A 16230-nucleotide genomic window follows, 5' to 3' on the forward strand; every position below is an offset into this window, starting at 1 on the left:
TCCATTAGGTGGTGGTAGCTGTTTTTAATGCCTGATCAAAAGTTATTGCGAATGTGATAGCCTACTACTACTAATAACAACAGAACACATTACATAATTGTTGTTATTAAATGAAATATCTGGACATTTAACACTTATTTGATAACATTACAGATTGATCTGAATAAACAGGGTATGTGCAACTTTGGTGTATAAGACAGCAGGCTAACCGGGTAGCTGTATTTTGTGCGAACGATATAAATCATAATGTGATTTTGTAGAAATTGTAATCAGGTGCTAAAAAAAAGAGTACCCACTAAAATGTCTTTACATCAAGGACCCGATCATGGAACACTGCACAGTACAAGCGCAGCGTTGAGCTTCTTGAGTCTGTTCAGTAAAGAGTGTTTTGATTGGTGGATTAAAAGCTCACCGCGATTGGCTGAACGGAACATCCTCCAAAAAAAGATATTTATGAATCTTAACCTGCCAGGAAGGTCTCAAAAATGATTTTGTAGAAATTGTAATCAGGTGCTAAAAAAAGAATACACATTAACAGGGTTGGCCAGTAACGCATTACTTAGTAACGCGTTACTGTCATTTGATTACTTTTTTAGTAACGGAGTAATTTAATGCGTTTAATTTTCAAAATAGTAATTATAGAGTATACTATATCTATCTACACGTCGACACTTTTAATTTGGTTAGTGGAGAGAGCGAACATTCGCGTCCCATACACCGCAAGACCTTGAGTGTCTCTGTGAACAGACCGAACAAACCAGCAGGAGCCAGTACCGCCATCTTTCTCCTTTTAATCTAAATACAGAATTAAAACATTCATAGGCAAGGTCATATCGCCAAGTGCCTCCCCTACACATCTCTCTCCATGACGGTGACAGCCACACTTTTTATAACAAGGCAGTAAATGAACCAAACCCACCGGAACTAACTTGAACATAAACACAAATAACATTGCTAATGCAAAAACCCAACCATCTTGCTTAATTAACACATAAATCAACTCTAAACAAATACCCATAATGCACCTAGCTGCTAGCGCTCACTGCCGGGTCATTACATTACCCCCCACCAAGAGGGTTAGTGTCCCCACAACCCTATTCTCCCATAACAAAAGGCTCAGCCCTCAGTCCGTCATTGTCCGTCTTGGCGCTGGGAGTGGATGGTGGGGAGCCGGCCTGGCTTCCACCAGTCTTTTGTTCTGGGGCCAGTGGGTGGTACGGTGCCAACTGATCCTTATGAAGTACCACCCGTCTACCCGTCCAGGCATTCGGACCCGGAAAACCCCCTCCGAAATTTGGTCCAGAATCTCCCCGGGTCCCTGGGCCCTGCCAGTCAGTTTGGGTGACAACCCCCGCTTCCTCTGGGGGCAGAACCCCCACACTCTGTCCCCTGTCCCCTGGGTAGGCCCGTGGGCCCGGGCATCGTACGCCCGCTTCTGGCGTGTGCGATGTGCGGAGCTCCCTCCCAAACATCAGCGCCGCCGGTGTGCACTGGCTCGCCTCTTGCACGTGGGCCCGGGCATCGTACGCTCACTTCTGGCGGGCTCCAGCGTCCTCTAAAGCCTCCCTGGCCAGTTGATGGACCGTGCTCAGACGCTCCTTCAATCGCCGGAAGTAGTCCAGTTCTGGGCCACCAGCAATCTCCGCAATCTCCGGGGACCCGAACACCAAATCCACCGGTGTTCGGAGCTCCCTCCCAAACATCAGCTCCGCCGGCTCCGCCGGTCTCGACTCTTGCACTGCTGTTCTATACGCCCACAGGACCAGGGGCAGATGCTGGTCCCAGTCTCTCTGGTGCTGACTGGTCAAGATGGCAAGTTGGGTGGCCAGGGTGCGGTTGAACCGCTCGGTGCCAGGAATCATAATTAAACTAAACGAGGACAGGAAAAAGACAATATAAGGAAAACCAGGAACAAAGACAGGGGCAAAACACAACAAAACAGGTCCATGATCCTGACACTTCCATCTTTATTTGACCCTCTAACTCTAGCACTCTATTCTAATTCTATTCTTTATTAAAAAAACTTGCCCCTTTTAGACTTGCACTCTATTTATTTATTAACTGCTTGTTTTCTTTAAAAAAAAAACTAACACTTGCATCTCTTTTCTTTTTGCATTCTATCTATTTTTCTTTTTATTTATTATACAATTATAATTCTGACTTTCTGACTTCTGATTAACAAAAGCAAAAAAGGCCTCTAACACTATAGCTTGCTCTATTCTTTTTCTGTTCTGTTTTCTTTTTATTTATTATATTGTAACAACGCACAGTTGTTCTATAGAACGTGGGGCTAACCGGAGCTAAGCTAGGCTACTAAACTTCTGCTAAGCTAATTGCTAGCAGTGTGCTAGCATCTACACGTTGAGACTTTTAATTTGGTTAGTGGAAAGTGCGAACACTCGCGTCCCATACACCGCACGACCCTGAGTGTCTCCGTGAGCAGAAGTACAGACAGAACAAACCAGCAGGAGGCAGTACTGTCATCTTTCTCCTTTTATTCTAAACACAGAATAAGAACTTACACAGGCAAGGCCATATCGCCAAGTCCCTCCCGTACACATCTCTCTCCATGACGGTGACAGCCACACTTTTTATAACAAGGCAGTAAATGAACCAAACCCACCCGAACTAACTTGAACATAAACACAAATAACATTGCTAACGCAAAAACTCAACCATCTTGCTTAATTAACACATAAATCAACTCTAAACAAATACCCATAATGCACCTGGCTGCTAGCGCTCACTGCCGGGTCATTATAATACCAAACCATGCACGCAGAAGCCGCTTGCTTTAGTTAAAATAACAGTATTCTGTGAATGCTTTAATAACGAATACTTATCGGGAGCGTGTATGCTGGGATTTCATAAATGTAATGGAGAAAAAAGTAACAGTAACTAGTAATGTAACTAATTACTAATTACTTTTGAAATAAAGTAATCGGAACAGTAACATTATTACCTTTAAAATGAGTAATCCGTAATCAGTAATTTAATTACATTTTCAGAGTAACTTGCCCAACACTGCCCATTAAAATGTCTTTACATCAAGGACCCAATCATGGAACACTGCACAGTACAAACGCAGCGTTGAGCTTCTTGAGTCTGTTCAGTAAAGAGTGTTTTGATTGGTGGATTAAAAGCTCACCGCGATTGGCTGAACGGAACATCCTCCAAAAAAAGATATTTATGAATCTTAACCTGCCAGGAAGGTCTTAAAAATACCGCACACAAATTCAAAGCAGTCCACGCACATGTGACGATTTGCAAATGCAGATTCAACGATCCATAAATACATGTAACATCATTCATAAATGTGTGATGAAAATTAATTCAAGAACTTGATATATACATATTTGTGTAAACATTTTAAATGTATTTAGGTAAGATGCATTTGTGTGAGCATTTGGGGAAATATTTATGCTTTTACTTGTGTATTTATGAATTGTGTTTTGAATTTACGAATCGGATTTTGTAAATGTAAATTGTGCTGTGCATTTATGAATTTTGTTTTGTAAATGTGTTATTTTTGAGGCTGATCTGTCTCCATATCAAAACCTTATCATCAACAACCTGATCCTGACAGCACTCTGTTAAATTGCTGTTATACAGTATGTAACTCAAAGAAACACCCTGGCTTTGACATGACAGTGAGAACAATGTCAATTGATGTTCTTCGATATTCTTTAAACCAGGTTACCCAATTGACATCCAACCACAGAAAAATGCAATTAATCCTGCCCCTCCTTTTAACCAGGGACCAGCCATACCAGGCCAAGGTAAGGAAATCTAAGGAAATTTGGAATTTTCATAATCCTCAATTTTCTAGATCCTCCTGCTTAACACGTCATTTTGCTCCTTTTGAAAGGTCAAGTGCCTGTGATGCCAGTTCCACAAAGACCCGCTGGCTGCCCACCAGGACTGGAGTACCTGACCCAGGTAGAGCTTTACTGCTGGATATTGTTACGAATGGATTCGTGTGTTGCTAGGGAAATGGCATATCATTCGTTCGTGTGCGCGTGTATAGGTCTTTCCGTGTGTTTCTTTGTCTCGCCCTCTTTCGCTCTAATTGATTACAGGTGGAGCTGATTAGGAGGACTGAACTGGTTGGAGACAGGAAGGATTGCCGCAGTACTTAAGCCATCCGGTGGAAGGAATCGTTGGCTCCCCGCTCTCTTGGTGGCTACTGTTGTACCCGCTGTGTGACGTGTGTTGGTGAAAGGATTTGTTGTTAACCACTGAATTAAGTAACTGTTTAGTTGTATTTTATGTCTGTTACGTTGGGTTGCTTACTTCCTGCACCTTGTTTAAGTGGAGCTTGGTAGGGAGGTGGTTGCCTGTTTGTTTTGTTTGTTTTCTCCTGTCTATGTTAGTAGGGAGGTAAGAACTTGTATTTTATTTGTTATCTGATTTCTAGGTTAGTTTGTTTAGTAGTAGTTTGTTTATTGTAATTTACTTTGGCAAACTGCCCCTCCCGAAGTTTATGATGCTCCTTTGTTTCTTTTGTTAATAAACTTACTTTAATTTGCACTTAAATAAGTGTTTTGTGGTTGACAAATTTAAAGAATGAGAGCGGGGACCCCAGGGATCTTTCCTAGATGGATCCCTGTTAACTGTTATGGACCAATTTATTTCTCTTTGAGTAGGGATTTAACTCGCTGTTCGTAACAATGTTTTAAAAAAATACTGCTGACACAACTTCAGCATGTCTCACAGACGTCCTCCTCAACAGACAAACTTCTGAAACTAATAATGAGAATTTCATCATCAAAGAGTATAGAGAGGGTCAAATGTAAGCAAACTTGTGAGCATGTGAACAAAAAGTCAGATGTTCGTTCTTCCATTGAAGCTCAGGATGCTCTTTGGAACAACTCAAATCATGCTGGATTTTACAGCAAGAACTCATGGAGTTTATGCTGTTTAAGTGCTGCTGACATTAAAGAAAAATGGTAACAAATCAAATACTAGAAATTTCAACATTAAACTTTTACTGCTAATATAACATGTAGGAGAATTAATATAAAATAATACAAATTATGGGATTTTTAAATATAATGAAATAACTTTAATACAACACTTTTTTTTCTTGAAATATAAGTCCTATTTATTTAAATTATATATATTTTAAATGTTTTAAAATAGCTTTATTTACTTTTTTTAATTAATCAAATTGACCATAATTTTAAAACATCCTAAACAACAAAAGACTAAACTGTAGACAAATCAATACTAAACATCTCGACATTCACATTTTTAAATTAAACTTGTCACTCAAACCGTTATGCTGCTAATATAATATATGAAAAAAAATAAAAACATCCATAATGTAGCATTTTATTTTGAGGACTAATTCTCTGGGGAGAGTTTTATTTTACTGTAAGCACTGCTGAATGAATGAGCAATAACATGTAAAAGTACTCCAGAGAGCACTATACAAAAATCTCAGCATTTCTCAGGGAACAACATGTTCTAGTTCAAGGACCAACTAGGTGCTTAGAGCAGGTATCCAACAGCATGAGGAGCGACACAGAGAAGTGGGAAGCCCTTTCAGCTGTACGTTTGTGGCAGATGGATCAAAAAGATGCCAACTTCAAAGTTTTAACCTGGTTGAAAACACACAAGTTGTGTTGACGTCAAAAGCAGTGCTGGGTTGGTTTCCAGGGAGATAGGTTAGAGCCAGGGGGATCGCTAAGCCCTACAAAAGGCTACGGTTGCCGCGAGACATTAATGATTGCTGTCACATCACAACATCCTGTGCAATGAAAAAGAAGGGGAAAAACAGCTTTTTAGATAGTCATAAACATCACTCAGCAGCGAGAAAAGAGTTTTTAAAGACAGAGGTGAAAGTAAATTCCCTGTGGTGATTACAGCTTCTCCTATTTTATTTGTTATCTGATTTCTAGGTTAGTTTGTTTAGTAGTAGTTTGTTTATTGTAATTTACTTTGGCAAATTGCCTCTCCCTAAGTTTATGATGCTCCTTTATTTCTTTTGTTAATAAACTTACTTTTATTTGCACTTTAAGTGTTTTGTGGTTGACAAATTTAAAGAATGAGAGCGGGGACCCCAGGAATCTTTCCTAGATGGATCCCTGTTAACTGTTATGGACCAATTTATTTCTCTTTGAGTAGGGATTTAACTCGCTGTTCGTAACAGATGAGACCGTATCTTCTCAGGAAATGGTGACTCGGCTTGCGTTGCATTTCTGGGCTTTGAAATGCCACAACAAATGTTCCACTTGGAAGAATGTGAAAAACTGGAAACACTTTAAACACGATTATCATGCCATCCAAAGTCCTAAAGAGGGTTTTTAACATTTTATTTCCTTTTTCCAACACAGATCGATCAACTTCTTGTACAGCAGAAAGTTGAGCTGGCAGAAGGTAATGTTGTGATGTTTGTTCGTTTTTTCTTCACCGATATTATGAATATTTTGCATATGTTGAGATTAAATGACTATTATCGTAACATAACAGAAATCAACTGACCCCCTTGGTTACTTTTGCTTGATCACACAAGCTTTACACAGCATCCCGTAGGAATAAACTGGACAATGTGATTTTCAGTAAAATGCATACACTTATATAGTAAAAATGCAATTATTATTATTTTTATGTGGGCTGGAATTAAGTTTTTATCCGACATTTAATTCTTTATATATATATGTATATGTGTATATATGTGTGTGTATGTGCTGTGAAAAGGTTTTTGCCCCCTTCCTGTTTTAATTTTTTTGCATATTTGTCACACTTAAAAGATTCAGATCATCAAACAAATTAATATTACACAAAGATAATGCAAGTAAATACAAAATGCAGTTTTTAAATGATGATTTATTTTATTAAGGGAAAAAAGCTGTCCAAACCTGCCTGGCCCTACGTGAAAAAGTAATTGCCCCCTAAATCTAATAACTGGTTGTGCCACGCTTTGCAGCAAGTGTTTGCGATAACTGGCAATGAGTCTTTCACATCGCTGTGGAGGAATTTTGGCCCACTCTTCTTTGCAGAATTGTTTTAATTCAGCCACATTGGAGGGTTTTCGAGCATGAATGGACTGTTTAAGCATCTCAATTGGATTTAAGTCCGGACTTTGATTTGGCCACTCCAAAACCTTAATTTAGTTTTTCTTGAGCCATTCAGAGGTGGACTTGCTGGTGTGTTTGGGATCATTGTCCTGCTACATAACCCAAGTGAGCTTGAGGTCACAAACTGATGGCTGGACAGTCTCCTTCAGGATTTTCTGATAGTGCAGAATTCATGGTTCCGTCAATTATGACAAGTTGTCCAGGTCCTGAAGCTGCAAAGCAGCCCCAGATCATCACACCATGTTTGACTGTTGGTATGATGTTCTTTTTATGAAATGCTGTGTTGGTTTTACGCCAGATGTAACGGGACACACACCTTCCAAAAAGTTCAACTTTTGTCTCATCAGTCCACAGAATATTTGCCCAAAAGTCTTGGGGATAATCAAGATATTTTTTGGCAAATGAGAGACGAGCCTTTGTGTTCTTTTTGGTCAGCAGTGGCTTTTGCCTTGGAACTCTCCCATGGATGCCGTTTTTGCCCAGTCTCTTTCTTATTGTTGAATCATGAACACTGACCTTAATTGAGGCTAACTAACTAACTAACTAACTAACTAACTAACTAACTAACTAACTAACTAACTAACTAACTAACTAACTAACTAACTAACTAACTATTTGTAATATTACATTTTTAAGGGATTTTTTTTGGTCAATGTATATGTAATAGAATAGTTATGGTCCATTTATTACCTGTTTACCACTTTGAGTATAGACTTGAAAATGAAATTTCCAAATTAAACTGTTGGTAAATCTTAAATACTTCGGAGCACAGACTTAAGTTGGGTCTCTTTTTAAAGAAGACACTTCGCAGATTATTGCTGGAAAAAGTTACAGAATTAAAACAGTTTTATTATGAAATTGCACAAAATACTATTTATTTTATTAATTTTTTTTTAATTTGATATGAGATTTTACGAAACATGTTTTACTCTAAAACTGTGAAATCAAAGCCGTAAATCTAAAGTTGTGTTCCATATTTGAGGCTGATATTTCAAATAAGATCTTTCGGGAAGATTTTGTTTGGGTGCAGTACCAAATGTTTCCACTAGATTAAATTAACTTCCCATTCATTTCTAATGCGGACCATGAACATACTGTTTTTTTTTTAACCTTTTTGAATCATGTCCATGAATTTCATAAGTGCCAAAACCTTTAGCAAGTTTGTACAATTCAGATGAAGTAAACAGTTCTAAAAAATGTTGGTCAAAAATGACAAAATGACACAATTAGGTTAATTAAATTATTATTTATAGTTTGAAAATTCTGTATGTATTCTCTCTGGATACTTTTTGTTCGGCCCCAATATTTTACCTTGTTTTTGTGTAACTTCTGTAATCTGTAGTATTAAACCACCCAAGCACAATTCCATAGAGTTAGAAAACCGCAAGGGCCTGTCTGTTAATATGGTAGTTGGCAACAGTTGCCAGGCAGTTGCAAGGCAGGATTGAAACCAGTAACCAAGGTGGGGCTTACTGATGGGTCAGTTAATGCAGTGCACACAACTTAACAAAAAGCATGGATCTTAATTTTATATTTGTTTTATTTTGTCGTATCACAGTTATATTGGGCTGGGAGACCAATAATAAGTACATAGTGAAGAACAGTATGGGGCAACAGGTGTTCTTTGTGGCTGAGGAAAACGACTGCTGTAATAGACAGTTCTGTGGACCGCTGCGTTCATTCGTCCTCCATGTTCAGGATAACGTGGGACAGGAAGTGATGACACTCACTCGTCCTTTGAAGTGTGGAAGCTGCTGTTGTCCCTGTTGCCTGCAAGAGGTAATACAGATTTTGGTTCATGAAGTTACATTCTGTCGTAACTCACTTTTATTCAGGTTTCAAAGTCTTTGATTTGTTATCATTGTTAAAAGATATAAGCTGGTTGATGAAAGATTGTAGATTCAAACTAGATTGTAGATTCATGAGCTATTATCATTGTGCTGTTTGTGTAGAAAAAAAAAATGCTTTGAATACAATCCATACGTAAACTACTGTACAAAAGTTTCGGATTGGTAAGATTTTTTTTAATGTTTTTGAAGAAATTCTCTTATTGGATCTTAAATTTGCATTAAATTATTGTAATTATTAATTTCTTTGAAGCAATACCCAGATTGTATATTGACTCGAATATGATGATCATGGTTTTAATTTATGAATGAAATTTAAATTAATTTTTAGCATGCATAAAAAAAGTGATACAATATATCAGTGATACAATTGAAGAAAGAAAGCCTTATTACAAGAATGAAGTTACTGAAAATAAAACTCGTAAATTTAGTATTTAAGTATTTAATGACTGTGTGTCAAGGTCTATAAGTCTCCTAAAATATCAGATAATTTGACCTTTTCATGAAAACGCAAGGTTAGTTGAGGTTGTAAAATGTCATGTGGTGCGACTTGTAAAATGTAATATCTTGATTTTATGATAATATTAATAATTCATGATTCAACACTCACATTTTTGGGCACTCATGGACACTCTTAGATGTTGTTGACCCTATTAATATTTTAGACCATTGCTAAATGAACACCCAGCCTATGCATGTCAGGCTTTCAAATCAACGTCACCAATGTACTGTTGCGAATGATGTGTTGCATGATGGGTACTCAGCAAAGCCACCACCATTGGTCATGCTTGTGATTGAATTAACAGCTTAAATGCAACCTATAACCTGTGAATAATTATACAGATCTGCATTAATTTCAAGAATAATTATGCCTAAACTCAAATCACTGTGTCCTTTTTTTACTGTCTTCCTCTTAGCTCGAAATCCAGTCTCCACCGGGCAACCCGATTGGATATGTGATCCAGAATTGGCATCCTTTCCTTCCCAAGTATACCATACTGAATGAGGAGAAAGAAGCAGTTCTGAAGATTGTGGGGCCGCTCTGTTCATGCAGATGTTGCGCTGATGTGAACTTTGATGTATGAAACATACAAGGCAGAAATATTGATGATATAATTTCAAGAATAATTATGCCTAAACTCAAATCACTGTCTTTTTTTTACTGTCTTCCTCTTAGCTCGAAATCCAGTCTCCACCGGGCAACCCGATTGGATATGTGATCCAGAATTGGCATCCTTTCCTTCCCAAGTATACCATACTGAATGAGGAGAAAGAAGCAGTTCTGAAGATTGTGGGGCCGCTCTGTTCATGCAGATGTTGCGCTGATGTGAACTTTGATGTATGAAACATACAAGGCAGAAATATTGATGATAGTTTGATAATTTGACTTGGTCTTTAATCTTAGTCATAAAAGTATAAAACCATGTGATCCTTTTACATACCACTAAACATTTTGCATGATGATAAATAGTTATTTTTTTGCATCTAAACAGGTTTTGTCCGTGGACGAATCAACAAAGGTGGGCAGAATCTCTAAACAATGGACAGGTCTGGTGAGAAGCTTTCACTGATGCAGACAATTTTGGAATCTCCTTTCCTATGGATCTGGACGTGAAGATCAAAGCTGCTCTTTTCGGAGCATGTTTTCTCATAGTAAGCAACAAGTTATTATACGTCAACATATTACTGGTTGGACCAGTTTGTATCGGTTTAATCTTGCTCTATAAGCTTTGCGTTTTTCAGCATAGTGAATAATCTGCTGTTATTCTTCTCTTGTAGGACTTCATGTTCTTTGAACACAATAAATAACTTTATTTTCCGGATGTCATGTAAGTACACTAATATGGCATATGGATATTTTAAAAAGTCCACAACATGATTTGTCAACACATCATTGTCATTGACATCTAATCATTGTTTTTCAATTAGTATTTCAGGTTGAATTTAGATTTTTTTTTTTTTGAACTCCTCCTCAACTCTCAACATGTTAACCATGGATTCAAATGTGGATCACTCAGCTAAATATTATGGACACGTTATATTATACATATTGCTATGTACATTACATTATAGAGTATATTCCTTCACTACTGTTCTTGAGCCACCACTAGGTGACAGCAATTCCCTTTACAATAATGTTGAGATGCTCTCGGTATCAACAAAGTACACTCTTAAAAATAAAGGTGCTTCAAAAGGTTCTTCACAGCATGCCATAGAAGAACCATTTGTGGTTCCACAAAGAACCATTCAGTCAAAGTTTCTTTAAAGAACCATCTCTTTCTCACCTTTTTATAATCTGAAGAACCTTCTTTCGCCACAAAGAATCTTTTGTGAAACAGAAAGGTTCTTCAGATGTTAAAGGTTCTTTATGGAACCATTTAGACAATAAGGTTCTGCTATGGCATTGTGAAGCACCTTTATTTTTAAGAGTGTATCTGCTCTAAATACTTTGCCAAAAAATTAACTACAAACTATTAAAGAGAACTTTATTCTTTTTTTTTTTATTTATTTTTTTTATTCTTCTATGGCATTGTGAAGCACCTTTATTTTTAAGAGTGTATCTGCTCTAAATACTTTGCCAAAAAATTAACTACAAACTATTAAAGAGAACTTTATTCTTTTTTTTTTTATTTATTTTTTTTAAAGACAATATAAACAAACTTGTAACAAGCAAAATGTTAACGCCTTGATTTTGCTCCAATTGTTTTTGTTTGTTTCATTATAATAGATAGTAGAATAAAGTGTTATATATATCAACATCTGCTTTTAGTGTTTGCAGTCATGCTTACAAATGTGTTATAAAATTATCATTGCTTACAGGTATAAAGGTAATGCATATTATATTCAAACATTTCTCATTGTAAAATGCAGTTCACAATAAATAAAACAGTACAATTATTCAGATTATTCTAAACAACTTTCATGGTTTCATTTAGCACCTATGTTCTTCTTTATTCACAAAGTGCTCCTCAACTCCTCATTATGCCTTCTTGGACTTAGATAATGAATAACACTAACTTTTTTCACCTTTGCTTTCTTGTTATTCAAGTTTTCATGTTGCTCAGCAACAACACCTCATTTACAGTCCTTAAGAAAGCTGTTTGCTTTACCTCAGAAGGAAACATTCGAAATGATGATCGAAAGAAGCCCTTAGTCTTATCCCGAGTCATTTCAGAGAAGGAAATTTGTTTATGTCTAGACTTTTTTTTTTTTATTTTTTTTTTTAAATTTGCAATAAGAGTTGCAATAAATGACAACACTGTTTTGAATGAAAAAATGAGAAGGACCCCACAAAATTCACCTTTTACTTCTAGAATGCTGTACTCTGTTCATTATAGCACTCTGCATTTTTATTCGTGTGTGTGTGTGTGTGTGTGTGTGTGTGTGTGTGTGTGTTGCATAGTATGCAAAATTTCTGCATGCATACACTCTCAGAAAAAGTTACAAATGTTGTCACTGTGACGGTGCCCTTTCAAAAGGTATAAATATGTACCGTTTAGGTACATTATTCATTTTAGGTAGCAATATGTATCTAATATGCAGTCTCTAGGGGTAAAAAGGTACAAAAGTGTAGCTTTTGAAAAGGTACTGCCCCAGTGACAGCTTTGTACCTTTTTACCCCACATGTTCCAAAAGGTCAAGTATACAACCAAAGACAACATTTCGACTTTTCATTTCCAGTGTGACAAATGAATCTGAAAAAAATATCAACCATGAAATTTATTTCTTAGATGATAACTGGACGGCACTGAAGTCATGTGAAAACAGCATAGCATACTGCTGGATGAAATGTATGCCATTGCATAATGTGTGCTGTATCACATACTACTATACGATCAAAGGCAGACACACTGAGAGAGCTGAAATTCACTGACAATGAAGTCAGTTAAAGGCATTATTCCTGTCTGCCTGCATAACTCTAACCCTTTTGAAGACCGAAGCATGCCATCCTAAACTTTCCACTCTACACTATTAAAAAATATCAGCAGTTGCAGTGCATACTGTGCAGTATGCAGTAAGCTATTATTCTGTTCTGAATATCTGAATAGCAATGGAAGGTCAAAACTTGTGCATAGCACTTAGACCTGAAGAACTGTTCAGCAGTGATGAACTTTGCCTTCGAAAAACAAATACAATTGAATTACACTCCATTTCAACAGTTTTCATTTTTGGGCTCTTGTCATTCATAATTACATTTTAAACCCCTGTCAAACCACAAGGCTCTAATTTAGTATTTATTGAAGCCTCTGTGACTTATATCTTGCAATCTGACTTTATTTGTCATATTTGCAACTTCATATGTGACTCTATTTGTCAGATTTGTGACTTTATATCTCACATTGTGACTATCTCTTGCAATGTGACTTTATTATGTTTGCAACTTTATATCTCACAGTGTTACTTTATTTGTTGCATTTGCAACTTTATGTGATTGGTCATATTTGTGACTAAATATCTTGTGATGCGATTTTATTCCTAGTATTTGTGATTTTACATTGCACCGTGTGGGCTTTATATCTCGCCATATGGTGTTACTTGACGTATTTGTGACTGACTTTACGTAATGATCTCACATTATCACATTATGACTTTCGTGACTATTTCTCATATTTGCAATTTGAAATCTCATAATGTGACTACTGTATATCTACTGTATTTCTCTTGTTACTTTATTTTTTGCAATGTGACTTTATTTCTTGTATTTCAACTTTAGATCTCACAATGTGATCTTTTTGTCTCTCAAAATGATTTTATTTCTCATATTAGCGACTTTATATTTCATAATGTGTCAGTATATTTTACAATGTGATTATTTCTTATATCTCTGACTTTATATCTCATGTGACTTTACGTCTTAAAATCTCACACTATTTCACAATCAGTTCCGGTCTTAGATTTTTCTTTTGAGTCTTCAGTTTTACTCATAAATGTTAAATTACAGAAGTAAAATATGGTTTTAAAAACTGTATCTAATCTCTGAAGTCTCTGACGTTCTATCAGTTAACACATTAAATAATTCTGACTTGTCCTTCAGTCTGTGAGAACTTACATTTACAATAAGTCTATAGGACAAGACACTTGTTTCAACAGTAAATTTTAAGGCATTTTTAATCCTATATCCTTTTTCCTATTTGAGTTGATTAGTATTCTAATTAATTTATTTGTTAGTCCAGTGTATAACACCCATGTTAGTCAGTTCTGCATCTTCGAGGAAGAAACCCTCTTGCTCCTCTGGAGCCGGCTGTAAACTTCCAAGCTGGGAGATATAGTGGTAGCAGGGCTGTTGGATGTATTTGGTTTGATCAATAATGGAGGACTCATCTGCTGATGGAGGCGCTGAGAGACCTAGACAGCCTCTAATGAAAGGGCTTGATTGATGTTGGGCTCTGATGTGTCTGTGACAGCAGCCAAGGGCCTCACCTCATGCAGCTCCACCCACAACTCACCACCGTTCACACACATTCACATACAGCCACAATCCACTGCTGATCATATGCGTCAGACACTTGTCTCTGCCTCTGACCTCTGTACACTTAGAACATTTACTCCCATGAAGCTTATTAATAAAGCATCGAATATATGCAGTAGTTTAATATGCTGGGTCTCATCATTAGGATTGTACACTTGTAACCTAGTGCTCACAGACTATATGTGGTGGGCGAAATAATTGTGAGTCGCATCTTCTGATTCAAATTCTAGGTCTATTACTGACTGTAGTGTAGCCTAGTAGTTACAATACTTGGTAAGTAACCAAAAAGTTTTATAGACACAATATTGCTAGTTACTCCATCTGTTTTTTTCTCTGACAATGCAAACAGATCAAAATGAAAGCCATAGCAGAACTATGGTGCGTTTTTGAATGATTCCAACCCAGTCTTTTGAGAACTATTTTATGATTTCATATGAATTTCGAACAATGTGATTTGTATGGAAAAGTGTTTTTTTTTTTTTTTTTTTAAACATAAACTTAAAGGGACCCATAAACGAACATTCTGTCATTAATCACTCACCCTCATGTCGTTCCAAACCTGTAAGACCTTCGTTCATCTTCGGAACACAAATGAATTCCGAGACCTCTCTGATGCTCCCATAGGAGCTAATTGCATCTCATACGGCATGTAAACACTTATGATAATAACAAGACGAGAGACACACTTGTATTATGACCTCTGATATCAGCCCTGCAGTCAAAAATGAAACAATATCCGGATCAGCACGGAATGAAACAGTTAAGCAGCAAGAACGGTTTGGACTGATGGTGGAAAAGTGATTGACTCACTCATAAAAACAGCCAATTGTTGCCACCTATTGGCATAATGATGTAAACTGCAGAAAAATCACTGAAAATGTCTCACCACTATTATACGCAGCCTGTCTAGAATGGGCAAACAGAGAAAAGCGGAGTGATACAAATCCTCAAGCACAAACTTCTTATTAGTTACAGGCAGTGGTGGAAAGAGTACTGAAAAAATATACTCAAGTAAAAGTACCATTACCTTCCAAAAAATGTAGTGTGAGTAGAGTAAAAGTACTTGTCCAAAAAACGACTTGAGTAAGAGTAAAAGAGTAGCCTATTTAAAAGTACTCATGAGTATTGAGTAGTGAGTACTGAGCTGTGGATTCTACCCCCTCATAATAAACGCTGTACACCGCAATTTATACATTTTAAAAACATTGTACATTCTGTAATTCACATTATCTTGTTTGTCATAGCCGCGGCGATCTCGGTGAATCAGCAGCATCCACAACTGAAGGGAACAAAAAGTGTTGAGCTTGAAAATTGTTTATGCGCGAGTGCACTTATTAATTGAAGGCGGATTGTATAAAATGGATAAAAAAAAAAAAGTTTATTAACGAGCTGCAGTTTTATTACATCACGCGCTGGCACAGATGCAGTATATTAACGCCACGGGTCATCAATAAGGTGCAGATTTGGTCCTCAATTTGTGTTTCCAACACACTTTTTCACAGCGCGCATCACGCGCTCAAACTCATCAAAAGTCAACAAGTTCCACAAGCAACAACGACTTATCCAAGTGACCTGCAGAACGCACGCGAGAGAGGCAGCGCAGATGTGAGTGGTGAGTGGGAATTTACCGAACGTGGTACTTGCGGGAGTTAACATTGTACGCAATACCCGCAACCTCACACCAAATTTCAGGCCATGTAGATAGGCAAGCATATATACAAATCAAATCATTTAGTAAGCAGAAATCCGAAATTTACCTTAACAAATTAAGCTAGAGGAAGATGCGACTGAATTGATGCTTGAAGAATGCACTTCCAGCAGCCATGATAAA

General features: G+C 37.1%; 1 protein-coding gene and 1 long non-coding RNA gene across 2 annotated transcripts in view; both read left to right on the plus strand.

Moving 5' to 3' along the window:
* LOC107681688 (phospholipid scramblase 1-like) overlaps positions 1–10014 on the plus strand; it is a 13337-nt gene extending 3323 nt beyond the window's left edge. The window contains exons 3-7 of the mRNA XM_016478005.1: positions 3696–3779; positions 3869–3939; positions 6339–6381; positions 8641–8861; positions 9847–10014. Coding sequence (XP_016333491.1) covers positions 3696–3779; positions 3869–3939; positions 6339–6381; positions 8641–8861; positions 9847–10014 — 587 coding nt within the window. The remainder of the gene's footprint in view (positions 1–3695; positions 3780–3868; positions 3940–6338; positions 6382–8640; positions 8862–9846) is intronic.
* A 117-nt stretch (positions 10015–10131) lies between these two features.
* Positions 10132–10758, plus strand: LOC107681833 (uncharacterized). The gene is made up of 3 exons (XR_001633304.1): positions 10132–10268; positions 10423–10582; positions 10709–10758. It is a non-coding gene; the product is annotated as an uncharacterized LOC107681833 (long non-coding RNA).
* Positions 10759–16230: the final 5472 nt, after the last annotated feature.

Source organism: Sinocyclocheilus anshuiensis, unplaced genomic scaffold, assembly GCF_001515605.1.
Source record: "Sinocyclocheilus anshuiensis isolate Anshui unplaced genomic scaffold, SAMN03320099.WGS_v1.1 scaffold436, whole genome shotgun sequence".
Classification (NCBI taxonomy): Eukaryota; Metazoa; Chordata; class Actinopteri; order Cypriniformes; family Cyprinidae; genus Sinocyclocheilus; species Sinocyclocheilus anshuiensis.